At 39.9% G+C, this 16,405-nt stretch overlaps 4 protein-coding genes across 5 annotated transcripts; 2 read left to right on the forward strand and 2 right to left on the reverse strand.

The window, feature by feature from the left end:
* LOC104752610 (serrate RNA effector molecule-like) lies at positions 908 to 2,180 on the forward strand. The gene is made up of 5 exons (XM_010474799.2): positions 908 to 947; positions 1,027 to 1,075; positions 1,288 to 1,556; positions 1,661 to 1,819; positions 1,905 to 2,180. The coding sequence occupies exons 1-5, from the start codon at positions 943 to 945 to the stop codon at positions 1,963 to 1,965; spliced, it is 543 nt and encodes a 180-aa protein (XP_010473101.1). The 5' UTR covers positions 908 to 942; the 3' UTR covers positions 1,966 to 2,180.
* On the reverse strand, positions 2,356 to 8,211 carry LOC104752609 (protein FAR1-RELATED SEQUENCE 3). The gene is made up of 7 exons (XM_019238223.1): positions 8,002 to 8,211; positions 7,458 to 7,778; positions 3,855 to 5,775; positions 3,684 to 3,773; positions 3,304 to 3,453; positions 2,703 to 2,819; positions 2,356 to 2,568 (listed from the first exon to the last, which is right to left on the reverse strand). Exons 2-7 carry the CDS (start codon positions 7,688 to 7,690, stop codon positions 2,524 to 2,526), a joined length of 2,556 nt encoding a protein of 851 aa, XP_019093768.1. The 5' UTR covers positions 7,691 to 7,778; positions 8,002 to 8,211; the 3' UTR covers positions 2,356 to 2,523.
* Positions 9,271 to 13,260, reverse strand: LOC104752611 (serrate RNA effector molecule-like). The gene is made up of 12 exons (XM_010474800.2): positions 12,704 to 13,260; positions 12,384 to 12,484; positions 12,048 to 12,105; positions 11,605 to 11,679; positions 11,445 to 11,519; positions 11,305 to 11,352; positions 11,109 to 11,177; positions 10,234 to 11,022; positions 10,113 to 10,152; positions 9,718 to 9,986; positions 9,474 to 9,626; positions 9,271 to 9,345 (listed from the first exon to the last, which is right to left on the reverse strand). The coding sequence occupies exons 1-12, from the start codon at positions 13,096 to 13,098 to the stop codon at positions 9,285 to 9,287; spliced, it is 2,133 nt and encodes a 710-aa protein (XP_010473102.1). The 5' UTR covers positions 13,099 to 13,260; the 3' UTR covers positions 9,271 to 9,284.
* LOC104752612 (xylogen-like protein 11) lies at positions 13,667 to 14,946 on the forward strand. Of its 2 annotated transcripts, XM_010474801.2 has the most exons (3): positions 13,669 to 14,141; positions 14,468 to 14,521; positions 14,666 to 14,946. In XM_010474801.2, the coding sequence occupies exons 1-3, from the start codon at positions 13,775 to 13,777 to the stop codon at positions 14,779 to 14,781; spliced, it is 537 nt and encodes a 178-aa protein (XP_010473103.1). In that variant the 5' UTR covers positions 13,669 to 13,774; the 3' UTR covers positions 14,782 to 14,946. The 2 variants fall into 2 exon arrangements, with proteins under 2 accessions (XP_010473104.1, XP_010473103.1); XM_010474802.2 differs by lacking the exon at positions 14,468 to 14,521 and having other exon boundaries at positions 13,667 to 14,141.

The raw sequence follows: 16,405 nt of genomic DNA on the forward strand, positions 1-16,405 counted from the left end.
ATCATGAAAGAAGAAGACGTTACTATAGCTATTTAGTTCCTCTCATGGAAATGACTCCTTTGAAGTGGTGAAACAAACTTCTCTGAAGTATTTTCTGATTAAATCAAGTGGGTTTCAAAATAAACTTTTCCACGATAGGCAGAAATGAAATTTCATATTCAAGTGGTGACTGCAAAAAGTATGGCAGCTTAACATGAAAAAGAAAAACCAGATTTTGTAACTAATGTGGGGATAAACAAGTCAAATAACACAGAAGTTTCCTGCACTGAAGGTTTATGGAATCTATGTCGGAACAAACCAAAGAAAATCAATAAAAGACTTTCGTCTCGTCAAGTCAAGACCAAATGAGAAGCCTAGAGTCTAAGAGTCTTAAAAGATACCTTCAAATTGATGACAGCTACTCTATTGGCTGGAGATGAGAGTTGCTTGCTAATGTAAGCCATGGAACTTAACATGGGTTCAAGTGTGACGCTAGACAGCTGAAATTTGACCTCCATGTCCGGTGAGGGAAACTTTCTGTAATCGTGCAACTGAAAACATCATGAAAAGAATGCTCACTAAAGCGGTCAACTACTTTTATGCAGGAAGCAGTAAGACTTTGTCACAAAGGACAATTTCAATTGTTCAAATCTTCAGCATCAATATGCTTTTTACAAATATCTAATCTCTTTTAGATGAATCATCCCATCAGACCAACTTTTAGCTTAAGTTAATGCAAAAACCATACAGAGAAAAAGTTACTGGTTTATATAATGCACACCTTTAAATTGATAACAGCAACTCTACCACCCGGCATTGTATTTTTACTCTCCATCACCCAAGTCATTGATTTAAGACAAGGAAGAGCTACCTGTAAGACAAAGCAAGTCAAATTACCACCCAACACCAGTAAATTCAAACNTGACTACCAAAGTTCGGGAAGAACTGTATTTTCAGAACTATATGAAGTATGTAAGGTTTTTTTTCTTGATTTCCTCGGCTGTCGTTTCACAGGTTCGTAATTAAAATTTTATGTGCCATGTACAGTGATCCTAATGCTCCAGGAGGACAACCAGCTACTCAGCAATCTGGCCCGGTACATGATCTTTTTTTAACACTATAATTGAATGTTTAGTAGTCTTTATCTTTGGGTTTCCACTTGTTTAGCTTTGTTTTGAGGTTTACTTACGCCAGTGAAATATACTTTTGACAGAGAGATATTCCTATGAGTAGTTCGTATCTTTAGCTTTCCACTTGTTTAGCTTTGTTTTGAAGTTTACTTACGCCGGTGAAATATACTTTTGACAGAGAGATAGACCTATGAAACGTAAACCAGGTATGGAGAACAGACTTAGGGATGACCGAGGTGGACGCAGAGAACGTGACGGACGTGCCAACGGAAATGACAGAAATGATCGGTCAGAGGATCAACAGAGAGGTGATGGTGATGGTCCTGATGGTGGAAATCCGGGGGAAGGTGGGTACGATGCATTTGGTGGACAAGCAGGTGTTCATGTTCCTCCCTTCTTATCGGATATAAACCCACCACCAATGCTGATGCCTGTTCCCGGTGCCGGGTAGGATAAAGATTATTCTCTCCCTCGTGATCTTGTTTCCAGAGTAAACTAGCTACTGTGTTTAATCAATGATTTTAACGGTGCTTAACTGATGATGTGGGCAGACCACTGGGACCATTTGTACCAGCACCACCTGAAGTTGCGATGCAGATGTTCAGGGACCCAAGTGGACCCAACCCTTCTTTTGAAGGTAGCGGCAGAGGTGGACCTGCTCCTTTTCTTTTGTCTCCGGCCTTCCGACAGGATCCTAGACGGCTACGCAGGTAATGTGGCTCACTCTTAAGGTTTTTATTTTCACAGCAAACATAATTCAATCATAAACTAATGTATTGAAAAAAAATGGTGCAGCTACCAAGACCTAGATGCTCCCGAGGAAGAGGTGACTGTTATTGATTACAGGAGCTTGTAGACAAGGAGCTATAGCGATGCCAAGTTTACCCATTCGGGTCAGGTCGGTTTAATGGAATGATGAATAGAAGGCGAACTAGCTCTGATTTGTGATGTATTTATATTTTTGTTCCTCCTAATTTTCACACACGCACTCCATATATTTCCCTTATTGCTTTTCATGTGCTTACTGATTCTGTTGGACGAATACGTAAATGTGCATGAGAATTTCTTGTATTTAGTAGTGCGTTTCATCTACACTTTGTTTGTTACACGTAGTCTATGCTTTCCTCAAAGCTGCTTTACTTCCGAAGTGTATACTTATTAAGGACGGTTCAATATTTGAAAAAGGATATATACACTTAAAAGCATGTCTTGAATCATGACTCAGTGCGCACCTCTAACACACTTGCTAAGATGACATGACACTTTTACATATGTTACACATGATATTGTATGACATTTCTAACAACATCAATCACAGAGATAGTACAGATGAAACCCTAATGAGGTTAACAAGCATGTTCCTCAAGTTATAAGAAGTATTCTTTTCTCGTGGTTGTTTCTCTCTCTCTCAACATCACTTGCGTTGCTTCTTTGCTTGAGGTTCTGTCTGTAGCTCTCCCTGCAAATGCAAGATACCATTATTTAGATCCATAATAAGATAATACACAGACCAAGTAAAAGTTCAAGAACAGTTATACAATAACTACTACTTAGAGCAAAAGAAAAAAAGGATTTGAAAGGGAGAGTGCCTACAACGATAGAAAGCTGCTCACGGATATAGGCCATCGATCTCAACATGGCACCTAGTGTATCACGGGACACCTGGAATTTGACCTCTGATTCTCCAGTTGTTGTCTCAGTATCTTGAAGCTGGGGTAAGGACAACAGAAAACAGTTCAATACCAAAGAGACCCACACACAAAATAAGCCAATCGGTCTCCTATTTTATAAGTGATTCTCCCATAAAATAATGCATCATGAAAGAAGAAGACGTTACTATAGCTATTTAGTTCCTCTCATGGAAATGACTCCTTTGAAGTGGTGAAACAAACTTCTCTGAAGTATTTTCTGATTAAATCAAGTGGGTTTCAAAATAAACTTTTCCACGATAGGCAGAAATGAAATTTCATATTCAAGTGGTGACTGCAAAAAGTATGGCAGCTTAACATGAAAAAGAAAAACCAGATTTTGTAACTAATGTGGGGATAAACAAGTCAAATAACACAGAAGTTTCCTGCACTGAAGGTTTATGGAATCTATGTCGGAACAAACCAAAGAAAATCAATAAAAGACTTTCGTCTCGTCAAGTCAAGACCAAATGAGAAGCCTAGAGTCTAAGAGTCTTAAAAGATACCTTCAAATTGATGACAGCTACTCTATTGGCTGGAGATGAGAGTTGCTTGCTAATGTAAGCCATGGAACTTAACATGGGTTCAAGTGTGACGCTAGACAGCTGAAATTTGACCTCCATGTCCGGTGAGGGAAACTTTCTGTAATCGTGCAACTGAAAACATCATGAAAAGAATGCTCACTAAAGCGGTCAACTACTTTTATGCAGGAAGCAGTAAGACTTTGTCACAAAGGACAATTTCAATTGTTCAAATCTTCAGCATCAATATGCTTTTTACAAATATCTAATCTCTTTTAGATGAATCATCCCATCAGACCAACTTTTAGCTTAAGTTAATGCAAAAACCATACAGAGAAAAAGTTACTGGTTTATATAATGCACACCTTTAAATTGATAACAGCAACTCTACCACCCGGCATTGTATTTTTACTCTCCATCACCCAAGTCATTGATTTAAGACAAGGAAGAGCTACCTGTAAGACAAAGCAAGTCAAATTACCACCCAACACCAGTAAATTCAAACAAATAAGTCTGTGAAGGTTTACTCTAGGTACCATATTCTCAGGAGCACCATCGTCTTGGTGAAGCGACACTGGTGCCATACGCGGCAGATTCAGATCAGCAACAGATTGAGCTCTGGCCCCACCATCATTAAGGTTAAATCTGCGTATCATTTCATCCTGGCGTGGCCACAGTAAAGGGGTTGTGTCAGCAGCTGATAGTGAGGTCTTGCCACCACTACCATGTGCGCTAGGAGGTACAGCTCTACCTATATTTTTTCTGACAACTGAAACCTTCTTCCCACCCTCTCTGAGTGCCCCTAAAGCAATATTATAAGCTTCAGCTGTAACTGCCCCTCCCTCAGCATACTTGATGGCCTCGCGACATAAATGATTATAGCGGTGTATCAAGCTATCATGTCCATTTTCACTGACATGCTCATCCAACTCTCCCATGCTCTTGGCGTTTCTTGTCCACCGTCTCAAAATATAATGTGGTGGCAAAGTAGGTATATTTGTGACAGTAAACACTGTCAAAACATGTCGGCAGAGTATGCCGCAGTGCTCAAACATTTGACAGCTACAGTTTGCTCTCATTTCAGGGTAGCAAAACGTCACTATATAAGCTTTGTTGTCATCTTCAAACTTTGCAACCCTAAATGTGCTGGTGGTACCATCATCTTCAATTCTATTTGCAGTGTGAGCGAATGTTTCAACCAACTCTTCCTGGAACTTTCCAAAAATTTTTCTTGTGAAAAGATTTGCAGCCTGATTCTCCATGGGTGATGGCGTCTTCAAGACTGGAGGCGTGTTGACAGTGTCAAGATCAGCTTCAGTCTCCATCTCAAACCAGCTCTCCATAGCCCTTTCGTACAGCCTAAAGAACATCGGAAGGGTTGTCTGCTGATTCACATATCCATCGAAAAAGGAACCTGTATAACCTTGGCTAGGAAACACTGCAGCAAAAAAAGAATCCCGGAAATAAACAGGTACCCACTGAGCTCGGGCATTATATAAAGAAGTAAGCCATTCATGTCTTCCTAAGTCATACTTTTCAATGATGGAACTCCACGAAGATTCAAACTCCTCAATGGTTTCAGTGAAGTTGATACAGTTATATAGCTCCAGCTGAAAACTGGGATACGCAAGACACACATGAGCCAGCTTATCCTGACCTTCTCTTAGCACATCCCACTTATTAATACAGTGACGAGCACCTGGAAATACCTGAGCAACAGCAATCTGTATGGCTCTATCTTGATCAGTTACCAAAGAGACGGGGGGTTGGTCTCTCATTGCTGTAAGAAAAGTCTTAAATAGCCAGATAAATGAAGTATCAGACTCGTCCAAAATAAGTGCACAGCCAAATATGATAGTCTGACCATGATGATTCACCCCAGTAAACGGGGCAAAAGGAACACGAAACTGATTGCACCTGTATCTCGTATCCAAGGTGACTGCGTCACCAAAATGAGTATAAGCAAACCTAGATCTCGAATCTGCCCAAAATACATTTGTCATCTGATTATCTTCATCAAGCTGAACCGCATAGAAAAAGCCAGGATTCTCTGCCTGCATCCTCTTAAAATACTCCAACAGATTATGTGCATCCCGTCCAATAGTCCTCTTCGTGTTAGTTCCATAATTTTTCGAATCCTTAGACGACGCACTTCTGCTATTATTAGATTCTAAGGGAACACGGTTACCATCCATAGAAACATACATCATACCACTAGGCACATTATTCACCCCTTGTTGATAACTAGATTTTTCGGAATTAGCAAAATGCCTACGAGGGCGAAGACAATGAAGCGTATTAGGACTTGCCAATCCATGAGTATGCTCTTTAACAAACTTTGCCACAACCCATTTATCATGACCTATCATTTCTATCCTAACCATTGCATCACAGCTCTCGGCAAGCCTTCTCTTCGACCTTTTGCTACTACATACGAATTCACGAACACTAACAGACCCATCAGTTTTCGGAAGGNGAGTGCCCCTAAAGCAATATTATAAGCTTCAGCTGTAACTGCCCCTTCCTCAGCATACTTGATGGCCTCGCGACATAAATGATTATAGCGGTGTATCAAGCTATCATGTCCATTTTCACTGACATGGTCATCCAACTCTCCCATGCTCTTGGCGTTTCTTGTCCACCGTCTCAAAATATAATGTGGTGGCAAAGTAGGTATATTTGTGACAGTAAACACTGTCAAAACATGTCGGCAGAGTATGCCGCAGTGCTCAAACATTTGACAGCTACAATTGGCTCTCATTTCAGGGTAGCAAAACGTTACTATATAAGCTTTGTTGTCATCTTCAAACTTTGCAACCCTAAATGTGCTGGTGGTACCATCATCTTCAATTCTGTTTGCAGTGTGAGCGAATGTTTCGACCAACTCTTCCTGGAACTTTCCAAAAATTTTTCTTGTGAAAAGATTTGCAGCCTGGTTCTCCATGGGTGATGGCGTCTTCAAGACTGGAGGCGTGTTGACAGTGTCAAGATCAGCTTCAGTCTCCATCTCAAACCAGTTCTCCATAGCCCTTTCGTACAGCCTAAAGAACATCGGAAGGGTTGTCTGCTGATTCACATATCCATCGAAAAAGGAACCTGAATAACCTTGGCTAGGAAACACTGCAGCAAAAAAAGAATCCCGGAAATAAACAGGTACCCACTGAGCTCGTGCATTATATAAAGAAGTAAGCCATTCATGTCTTCCTAAGTCATACTTTTCAATGATGGAACTCCAAGACGATTCAAACTCCTCAATGGTTTCAGTGAAGTTGATACAGTTATATAGCTCCACCTGAAAACTGGGATACGCAAGACACACATGAGCCAGCTTTTCCTGACCTTCTCTTAGCACATCCCACTTATTAATACAGTGACGAGCACCTGGAAATACCTGAGCAACAGCAATCTGTATGGCTCTATCTTGATCAGTTACCAAAGAGACGGGGGGTTGGTCTCTCATTGCTGTAAGAAAAGTCTTAAATAGCCAGATAAATGAAGTATCAGACTCGTCCAAAATAAGTGCACAGCCAAATATGATAGTCTGACCATGATGATTCACCCCAGTAAACGGGGCAAAAGGAACACGAAACTGATTGCACCTGTATCTCGTATCCAAGGTGACTGCGTCACCAAAATGAGTATAAGCAAACCTAGATCTCGAATCTGCCCAAAATACATTTGTCATCTGATTATCTTCATCAAGCTGAACCGCATAGAAAAAGCCAGGATTCTCTGCCTGCATCCTCTTAAAATACTCCAACAGATTATGTGCATCCCGTCCAATAGTCCTCTTCGTGTTAGTTCCATAATTTTTCGAATCCTTAGACGACGCACTTCTGCTATTATTAGATTCTAAGGGAACACGGTTACCATCCATAGAAACATACATCATACCACTAGGCACATTATTCACCCCTTGTTGATAACTAGATTTTTCGGAATTAGCAAAATGCCTACGAGGGCGAAGACAATGAAGCGTATTAGGACTTGCCAATCCATGAGTATGCTCTTTAACAAACTTTGCCACAACCCATTTATCATGACCTATCATTTCTATCCTAACCATTGCATCACAGCTCTCGGCAAGCCTTCTCTTCGACCTTTTGCTACTACATACGAATTCACGAACACTAACAGACCCATCAGTTTTCGGAAGGGACTTGGAAGTGAAACCAAGCTGCCTCGAATACTCGTCATAGAAAGACTTAGCTTCTTTTTCTGAACTAAACTCCATGCCAACACACGGCTCTGCAATCCCAATCTCATCTTGAACTCCTAACGAGTTCTCGATGTTATTAGGTTCAGCATCTCCATCATCTCCCATCTCATGATTCCCCATTGACAAGCCCTCTTCAACCAAATGAATATCCATATTTCTCTAACTAACTGAGCACACTTTCTCCTAAACAAGTTCCAATTTCACACAACTGTTTCTCATCTTTAACAGTCTCTAAACAACACTGCATAAACCAAAAAAAAAGTACCTTTTTAATCATAAGTGTTTGTTTGATTAGAAAAAACAAAGCACAGCCAGTGTGTTTGTAGATCTTTGAAAAAAATCTTAACTACATATAGAAAGAGGACTCTGCATCTATCACTCTCCGATTGTTTTTTTTTTTCCATCGATACAGAGAAACCCAGAAAGAGGAGAAAAGCAAAGATATTATAAAACAAGGAGCTTACGTGTGAGTGATGCTGCGAAGAACCCAGAAGATTAATGAAAGTCGTGAAATTGAAACAAGGGTACCAACAATTCGGGAAAATTGAGAAGCTCTTCTGTTTTTCAGATTGGACCGAAAGATTATTAATAAGTAAACTCGAGCTTGTGCAGTCCTCCTCGTTTGAGAGGAAGAAGAAGAAGACATTGAAAACTCAAACGTCGCCGTTTCACGGAAACAAAAATAAAAATAAAAAATAAAAACAAACCCTAACACCTGAATTTCAAATCCTATGCATAAAATATTTAAGAGTTTTATTTCGGGTATTCGGATTACGCTGTCGGGTATAGGGTTAAACCTGAAACCGAACCGATACCTGCGGGTACACATAGGATCCTGAAATGTCTATAATCGAAGCAAGTTTTTCGAGTCGGTTCTGGTTCGAGTAATCACATTTTTTTATCTTTTCTTTTTTTATAGTGAGAATCTTTGTGTTGTAGAGTATATATATATATATCAAAGTAAAAATAATTTCATGCTTGGAACTTGATTAGGTTAGATTTGAGGAATTTGAGTGACCTCTCCATTGTTTTTGAAGATGACAAAATACAGACTCAAGCGAACCTATGGAATATGTCTGCATGGTACAATGGTCATGCACACCTCTTACAAATCCATTGTGATTTCGACATCTTTGTTTCCTTCATACAAGTCCCTGCTATGCAAGAACATCACAGACATACATGTTCTGCTATATATCAATGTGACCATATTATGGGTGATTTCATTGTTACCAGATATGCTCAAGTAAGAACGCAGCTTGAGACATGCCTTGATATTAATAACGGTTTCTAAGCACTCACAAGCACAACAAAACAAACAAAACTTCTGATGGACATTTTAATTTTTCATGCACATTCATTTATGTAAATGTCTAACAGATTAATAGGCAGATGAAAACCAAAAAAGAAAATATATGGGGTTGCGTATTTTACGCTTCAGTGACTGGAAAATTAGGAGGAACCAGAAGGAAAAAAATACATCACCAAAGGGCATGTCATGTAAATTGTCATATTCTGCTGGCTCGCCTTTTGACCCAACCCGACCGATNCAAACATTTGACAGCTACAGTTTGCTCTCATTTCAGGGTAGCAAAACGTTACTATATAAGCTTTGTTGTCATCTTCAAATTTTGCAACCCTAAATGTGCTAGTGGTACCATCATCTTCAATTCTATTTGCAGTGTGAGCGAATGTTTCGACCAACTCTTCCTGGAACTTTCCAAAAATTTTCNTAGCCCTCTCTTGTCTACAAGCTCCTGTAATCAATAACAGTGACTTCTTCCTCTGGAGCATCTAGGTCTTGGTAGCTGCACCATTTTCTCATACATTAGTTTAAAGACATTGCACTCTTGTTCATCTTGATTGAAATATGATCCATGAAAAAATGAAAGCAATGTGTTAAGATACTCATAGCATATCGAATGAACCATGTTACCTGCGTAACCGTCTAGGATCCTGTCTAAAGGCTGGAGACAAAAGAAAAGGGGCGGGTCCACCTCTGCCGCTACCTTCAAAAGAAGGATTAGGTCCACTTGGGAACATCTGCATCGCAAACTCAGGTGGTGCTGGTACAAATGGTCCTAGTGGCCTGCCCAAATCATCATTCACACACCCTAACTCTTTAAATTTAATCTGAGGATGGGAAAGTATAGTTTAGTGTAGGCTTTTATTAAACCTACCCGGCACCAGGAACAGGCATCAGCACTGGTGGTGCGTTTATATCCGATGAGAAGGGAGGAACATGAACTCCACCTTGTCCACCAAATGCATCGTACCTACCTTCCACAGGATTTCCACCATCAGTACCATCACCGTCACCTCCCAGTTGATCCTCCGACCGATCATTTCTGTCATTTCCATTAGCACGTCCATCACGCTCTCTGCGTCCACCACGATCATCCCTAAGTCTGTGCTCCATGCCTGGTTTACGTCTCATAGGTCTATCTCTCTGTCAAAAGTATATATCACCCACATAAGTAACACTCAAAAAAACCCTATAACACTTGAAAATCCAAAACCAGTACAGACTATTCAACATTCCTTTAAATGATAAACCAAATAAAAAATCTTGTACCGGGCCCATGGCTGGTTGTCCTCCTGGAGCATTAGGATCACTGCAAAATGGCACATGATTTTATCATTAGGATCCCGTCATAAATGATAGTAGAGGAGTCCAAGAGAAAAACCCTACATACTTCATATAGTTCTGAAAATACAGTTCTTCCCGCACTTTGGTGGTCAGCTCCGCGACAAGCTCAATGTGTTTCAGCTTGAGATGCTTGTACACAAATTCAGCAGCATGAAACAGCTTCGTGCAGCCCTTGGCTCCACAACCATATTTCCAACCATACTTCTCATCCCTAATCTTTCGAACATGTGGATCTAAAGCTTCAGTAGCCGCAGCATCTATCTTCTCTTTAGCAGCCATCACTTCCAAGGGATCTTGACCTTTCAACCTCTCTTGCCAATGAGAGTCAAATTTACTTTCACTCTCATCTCCTTTTGCATCATAACCTTTACCTTCAGCTCTCACATGCCGCAGACCCTTAGCTTCATTTGTTTCAACCTTTCCGTAATAATCCACACCATGCACACGCCAGAGATATGTGACAAGTGTGTCAAGCAATTCAACACCCTCAAGGCCTTTCACAGATGTCAACCCCCTAATGATTATAACTGGACCAGTCGAACCACTATGTAACTTCTCTCTACCTGATTTATCAGTTTCTGAACTTGTTAAAAGATTCTCCTCAATTCGTTTCTCAGAGTCTAGCTTATGCACAAGTGCTTGTGCTTGTTCAATGTCAGTTAGGATTCTCTTTGGATGAGAAATGAAACTGGGTGCTTTTGGTGCAGCTGAAAGAAGGTCAGCCTCTTTAGCTCCCACCCTATCATGTCTTTTTCTTTTACCACCAGCTGATTCATCCTCAGAATTTTGCTCACTGGGCCTGCTGGATTTATCCAATGGTGTCACTGCAGGACCTCTGGAACAGATCGAGGGAAACTGAGCTTTTAGAGATGACAGAATGGTGACTTGTGACTAGAGTAATGGCCAAGGAATTGATCTTACAAATCTAGCGCCCCCCTCTGTAAATCAAGTAAGAAGTCCTTCGCCACCTTCCGTGCAAGTTCATTCCTCCTGAAAATTTGAAAGAACAGTCAGAAACATAGTTTTGAACTACAAGACTGTACTAACAAGTACGAGAGATCAGCGAATAGTATCAATATTACATCAATCAAACTGTGGGAAATGCTCATGAACTCACCTTTCTATGACAGAAAGTAAGTTTGTTGGATAATACTTATTCTTCAACCTGGATGCATAAAATACATAAGCATGTTAATAGGTTAGCTTGCAGAATAACCCAAAATAGTGTAAGAGATATAAACAGATAGTGGACTTCACCAATCTTCCTCTTTGTGAGTGTTAAAAAAGACGCGTTTCTGTGTTGTAATATACTCTGACTTATATTCTTGATATCTGCATCAGGACAAAAGGTATTAACCCAGCAGCTTTACACGACAACTGATTAAGCACCGAGACTAAATTGCAGTTATAATGATACCTGCGCTCAGCTTCTGATGGCAATATATCATCTTCCAACTCCTGGATAAATTGTTTGTATGACATCAATCCATCCCTGGATAAAGGAAATACGACAATATTTCTTGTTAAATGCAACAGCAAGGAAGTTACACTAGCACCAGAATATAGGCGTTATCTTGTACTCAACAGGAACAATGGAATAAAAACGATGACTTTAACATCACATGTTTCAGAAATGATTTTCTATTACTGATCAATAATGTCTCTCAAACATTCACACTAACTTTCAGGAGCTATAAGGAAGAATACATAGATGCCTCATAGAAGATAGACATTTCTTAACTCCTAGTATACATTTACTAGATTATATATATACTACCAAAAATAAACACAACATAGGACAAAGAGAGCAAATCCCATGAAATACAAAGGGAAAATGAACAAAGATGAAGGATCCTTAACCTTTGAGTATTTCCACTGTTGGAAGCATCACCATACCCGCCACGTCCTCCCTCCCATTCTGCCAGAAGAAATACAAAATTAAAAGGTAGATATTGATATCACTCTCCTAAAATAGATTGCTTGTTCACAAATAGAATTGCGAATTGGAATACTCAAACTGTATCCAATCCACAGCAGATAGAGAGAAAAATATGAAGCTATGACTATGAACTATGCTAGTCAAATGAACCAGACGTTTTCAATCTATAAGGACGCCCAATGACAGTAATCTAAACATGTCTCACAAGTGCAAAGTGGTTCTCTCAACTTTCGAAATATATGAAAGAGATGTCTCACCCTGATGGCGACCCATAAAGCGGCCATGAGGCCTTTCATCACCATAATTAGGTCTCCCACCCATTTCACGATCATATCCTCCACCATATTCATATCCAAATCTAACATGCAAAAAAAGAAGAATTGAGTACAGATTAGGAAATCACGAAAAAAATATAGATATATAACAATCGTTGATATAAGAGGATGATCAATGTGGTTTGATCTCCAATAAAATCCAACTTATATTATCAACAATCCAATTGAAGTGTGAGCAATGTGGTACAGCAAAGAAGAAGATCCAAAAAAAATCAATGAGCACAAGAGATGATAAAGATTACCTTCTGTCGGGAGGCCCATAGCCACCACGGTTACCGCCACGGCGAGCATCATAGCCATTATCGTCCCTGCGGTAACGTTTATTAGGAGGCGAGCGACGCTGGGGAGGAGAGTAGCGCCTATCTCTGTACGGTGGCGGAGGACTCAAGCTAGGACGTCTCTTGTAATCCCTACGAGGCGGTGGGAGAGGCGAACGGTCACGGTCACGTCGTTCGAGGTCTCTGTCGTCACGCCGCTCCCGTGAATCTCTCTCACGGCGTTGCGGAGGCTGTTCCTGTTCCGGCTCCGGCTGCGGCAGAGAGGAAGAAGGCGGAGGAGGAGGCGGTGAGGAAGAGATCGATTTCTCAGGGAGGCTGTTGTCGACGGAATCAGTGGGAGGAAGAGTAACATCGGCCATTTGGAGAAGATGATCGGAACCCTATTTCGGGAAATCTACGGTTTTATTCAACGACGATACACTCCAAAGCCTTTCTTCTACCTTTACTAGTGTGAATTTCAAGTTGGCCTTTCAGGCCCATCTTAGTCTTCATAAAAATCAAAATGTCTTCTTTTTTTTCGGCTCGACTTCAATCTCTTCGTTAACCAAACCACAATCACATAATATCTTGGTCCACAGTATTTTTAACCCATACTGGCAGTAGTTGTAGTGTACTGTAATTTGATTTTTTTTTTTTTTTTTTTTCTGTTTTCAACGTGTAATTTGATTTAATAATAAGAAATATTCAGTTTTGCCATTTAAGTTGAATATTTCTTATTAGTTAGTCATCTCTAATATTTTTTATCTTAAGTTAAAATTCAGTCATCTCTAAACTAAAATCACCCCAAAAAAAAAAGTTTAATCAGATACAACAATTCAGCCGGTTTAGATTGTTTTTAACTTTACACCATTGAAGTTAATAAATTATAGGAAACTTTAAACTACATTTACAAAGAGACAAAAACAGAATGTAAATAAAGACATGTCTACCATCACTTTACAGTTAACTTGTCCATATCAAAAAAAAAAAAAAAAAATTAAATCTCCAAAAAACATTTGAGTGCAAAAATCTCAGATCCAATCACACTCCACCAAAATGCTCACCGCCAACTTTACCGCCGTCCTCCTCCTCCTCCTCCTCACTCTCTGCTCCGGTCAGACTCCTCCGGCACCAGAACCCACCGCAGCCGATGGACCTTCTTCATCTCCGGCGAACTGTCTAGTATCTATGCTAAACGTATCGGACTGCTTCTCGTACGTTCAAGTGGGAAGCAATGAGATCAAGCCTGAAGCTGCTTGTTGCCCTGAGCTTGCTTGGATGGTTCAAAGCTCGCCTGAGTGCGTTTGTAATCTTCTCGGCGGTGGCGCGTCGCCGCGTTTTGGAGTTAAGCTTGATAAGCAAAGAGCTGAGCAACTCTCAACCATCTGCGGTGTGAAAGCTCCATCTCCTAGTTTGTGTTCAGGTACATTTACTCATTCCGTACACCTACTTTTCCTATGTAATTTGGACCGTCTGATTCGATCAAATCCAATCTAACGGCTTAGCGGGACCTCTCACTTCCTACATTCACTAATAAGATTACTACTTGAGTGATGCTCAAATAAATCTAAAAGGAAATAATTCTAAATAAAAGTAACAAGAAATTATTTACCACTTTGTAATAAAAAAGAAAGAAACTAACAAATTTATCAATCTTTTGGCTGGAATTAATTGTTATTTATTTATTTATTAAATTTTGAAAATAATTATTTGTTTAATATAAATAATTGTTTTTTATATAAATAATAGTTCTGGGTTTTCCGACTATCTCTCCAGCCGGAAGTGAAGATTCATCCACTGAAGGTAGATTTATTATTTTAGTTGAAGTCTAGTTTTGAGTTCAGTTCAAGAAAAAAAAAATACAAAATGTTATGTGCTTATTATAGTTTAAAAAGCATAAAGATTATTTTGGTCTTTAATATTTTATATGTGATTGAATTTTTTAAGGTCCTGAAGGGTCAAAGAAAGATAGGAAAAATGGTGGTGTGACTTCTAAAGATTATGGAGTAGCTTTGAACTCCTTAGCCTTTATATTATTGTTCATGTATTTTTCTTTATTCTGAGGATTACATAACTTCACTAGGTGATGCAGCATATATTCTCTACTATCTTCTCACGTCTTTTTTTTTATGGAACTTGGGTTCTATATTATTTTTACACTGTATGTAGTTTACTGAGCTTAAGTTATGGATGTTATGAATAAAGATCTTCCATCTTTCAAATACAAATCAATGATGACCCTTGAACTCGTAAGATCCAAGCTCAAATTTGCAGTAGCATCGACAACAACGAATTTGCAAACTGTACCATTGGAAAGATTAATTGAGTGTGTTTGGAAATCTGTGGAAGACAAGATATGATGCTAGAATCTGAAAAATAAAACATTATCATCATCTACCATATTCTGCATTACTTCACAATCTTTAATTCAGAGCCCATCTCACACAACATAGAGTCTACAACACTGGTCATGTAACGTGAGTTACTTCCTATACACAGCTTTTTCTCATCCATCATCTTCCTCACTTTCTCCACTTCCTCCCACTTTCCATCAACAGCGTAAATATATGACAGTAGCACATATGGCCCTATGTCATTTGGCTGCAATCTCATGAGCCGCTTCGCCAAGATTCTCCAATGTGAGGATTCTCGAGTGTCCAACGAGAAGAGAGAACAAACGTGGACTTTTCTTTTAGTTCTTCCGAGTGTTTAGTCAAGCCTGCTAGGCCAAGGAGAGTAACCAAGCAGCCATGGTGCTCTAATTTAAGTTCAACTTTATAGATTCGTGTTAACCGATCATAGGCCCACCAACCTTCTAGAACCATCCCAGCATTTGCACATGCAGACAAAACACAAACTAAAGTAGCACCATTCGGGAAAACGTTGCCATCCTTTTCCAAATCGACAAGCATCTCTATGGCTTTCTCTCCAGGCCCTAGCATGCCATAACCAATGATCATAGAGTTCCACGACACGATGCTTCTCTCTTCCATCCCATCAAAAACCTCTCTAGCCATATCCATTGCACCACATTTAGCATACATTGTAAGCAGAGCAGTTGAAAGAAGCACATCAGGTTTAATCTTACTGCTTGTCACATATGAATGGATCTGCCTACCAATCTCAATCCGGCCTAAATATCCACAAGCAGTCAAGGCGCTCATGACACACGCTTTGTTTGGCTTCAACCCATCTCCTTTATCCACCATTACTTCGTAAAGTCTAAGACATTCTGTGTAATCCTTGATCCTAACATAAAGAGCCAATATAGTATTCCAAGAAACAACATTTCTTCGTGGCATTTTATCGAAAAATCCGCGCGCCATTGTTACATCTCCCACTGCCGCGTAACCGTCGATCATAGAGTTCCAAGAAACAGCATCAGGAGCAGGCATAGTCTCAAACAAATACCGTGCCCCCTCCATATCCTGAATCCTCGCATAACCGCAAAGCATAGAGTTCCAACTAAAAACATCTCTCTTAGGCATTTCATCGAACAAGTCACGTGCAATATCCATTCTCCCATTCTTCGCATACCCATCAATCATCAGATTCCAACTAACCAAATCAACCATAAACCCACCATCAAACACCTTCTCCGCATCTCGGACTCGTCCACAAACCAAGTACATATGAATCAACGAGTTCCTAGCAAATAAATCCGAATCAAACCCGTACTTGGAAACC

Source organism: Camelina sativa, chromosome 16 (genome assembly GCF_000633955.1).
Source record: "Camelina sativa cultivar DH55 chromosome 16, Cs, whole genome shotgun sequence".
NCBI lineage: Eukaryota > Viridiplantae > Streptophyta > Magnoliopsida > Brassicales > Brassicaceae > Camelina > Camelina sativa.

Excerpts from the sequence above, each read along its gene's own strand:
- LOC104752610 (XM_010474799.2), top strand. Across the intron at positions 1,076-1,287 it reads CTACTCAGCAATCTGGCCCG|AGAGATAGACCTATGAAACG; the intron begins GTACATGATCTT and ends TACTTTTGACAG. Across the intron at positions 1,557-1,660 it reads ATGCCTGTTCCCGGTGCCGG|ACCACTGGGACCATTTGTAC; the intron begins GTAGGATAAAGA and ends TGATGTGGGCAG.
- LOC104752609 (XM_019238223.1), bottom strand. The coding sequence starts at position 7,690 with ATGGATATTCATTTGGTTGAAGAGGGCTTGTCAATGGGGAATCATGAG. Across the intron at positions 5,776-7,457 it reads TCCCTTCCGAAAACTGATGG|GTCTGTTAGTGTTCGTGAAT; the intron begins GTCTGTTAGTGT and ends GAAAACTGATGG. Across the intron at positions 2,569-2,702 it reads GTGAGCAGCTTTCTATCGTT|GGAGAGCTACAGACAGAACC; the intron begins GTAGGCACTCTC and ends TTGCATTTGCAG.
- LOC104752611 (XM_010474800.2), bottom strand. The coding sequence starts at position 13,098 with ATGGCCGATGTTACTCTTCCTCCCACTGATTCCGTCGACAACAGCCTC. Across the intron at positions 12,106-12,383 it reads CTTTATGGGTCGCCATCAGG|AATGGGAGGGAGGACGTGGC; the intron begins GTGAGACATCTC and ends TTCTTCTGGCAG. Across the intron at positions 9,987-10,112 it reads GACAACCAGCCATGGGCCCG|AGAGATAGACCTATGAGACG; the intron begins GTACAAGATTTT and ends TACTTTTGACAG.
- LOC104752612 (XM_010474801.2), top strand. The coding sequence starts at position 13,775 with ATGCTCACCGCCAACTTTACCGCCGTCCTCCTCCTCCTCCTCCTCACT. Across the intron at positions 14,142-14,467 it reads ATCTCCTAGTTTGTGTTCAG|TTCTGGGTTTTCCGACTATC; the intron begins GTACATTTACTC and ends TATAAATAATAG. Across the intron at positions 14,522-14,665 it reads TGAAGATTCATCCACTGAAG|GTCCTGAAGGGTCAAAGAAA; the intron begins GTAGATTTATTA and ends GAATTTTTTAAG.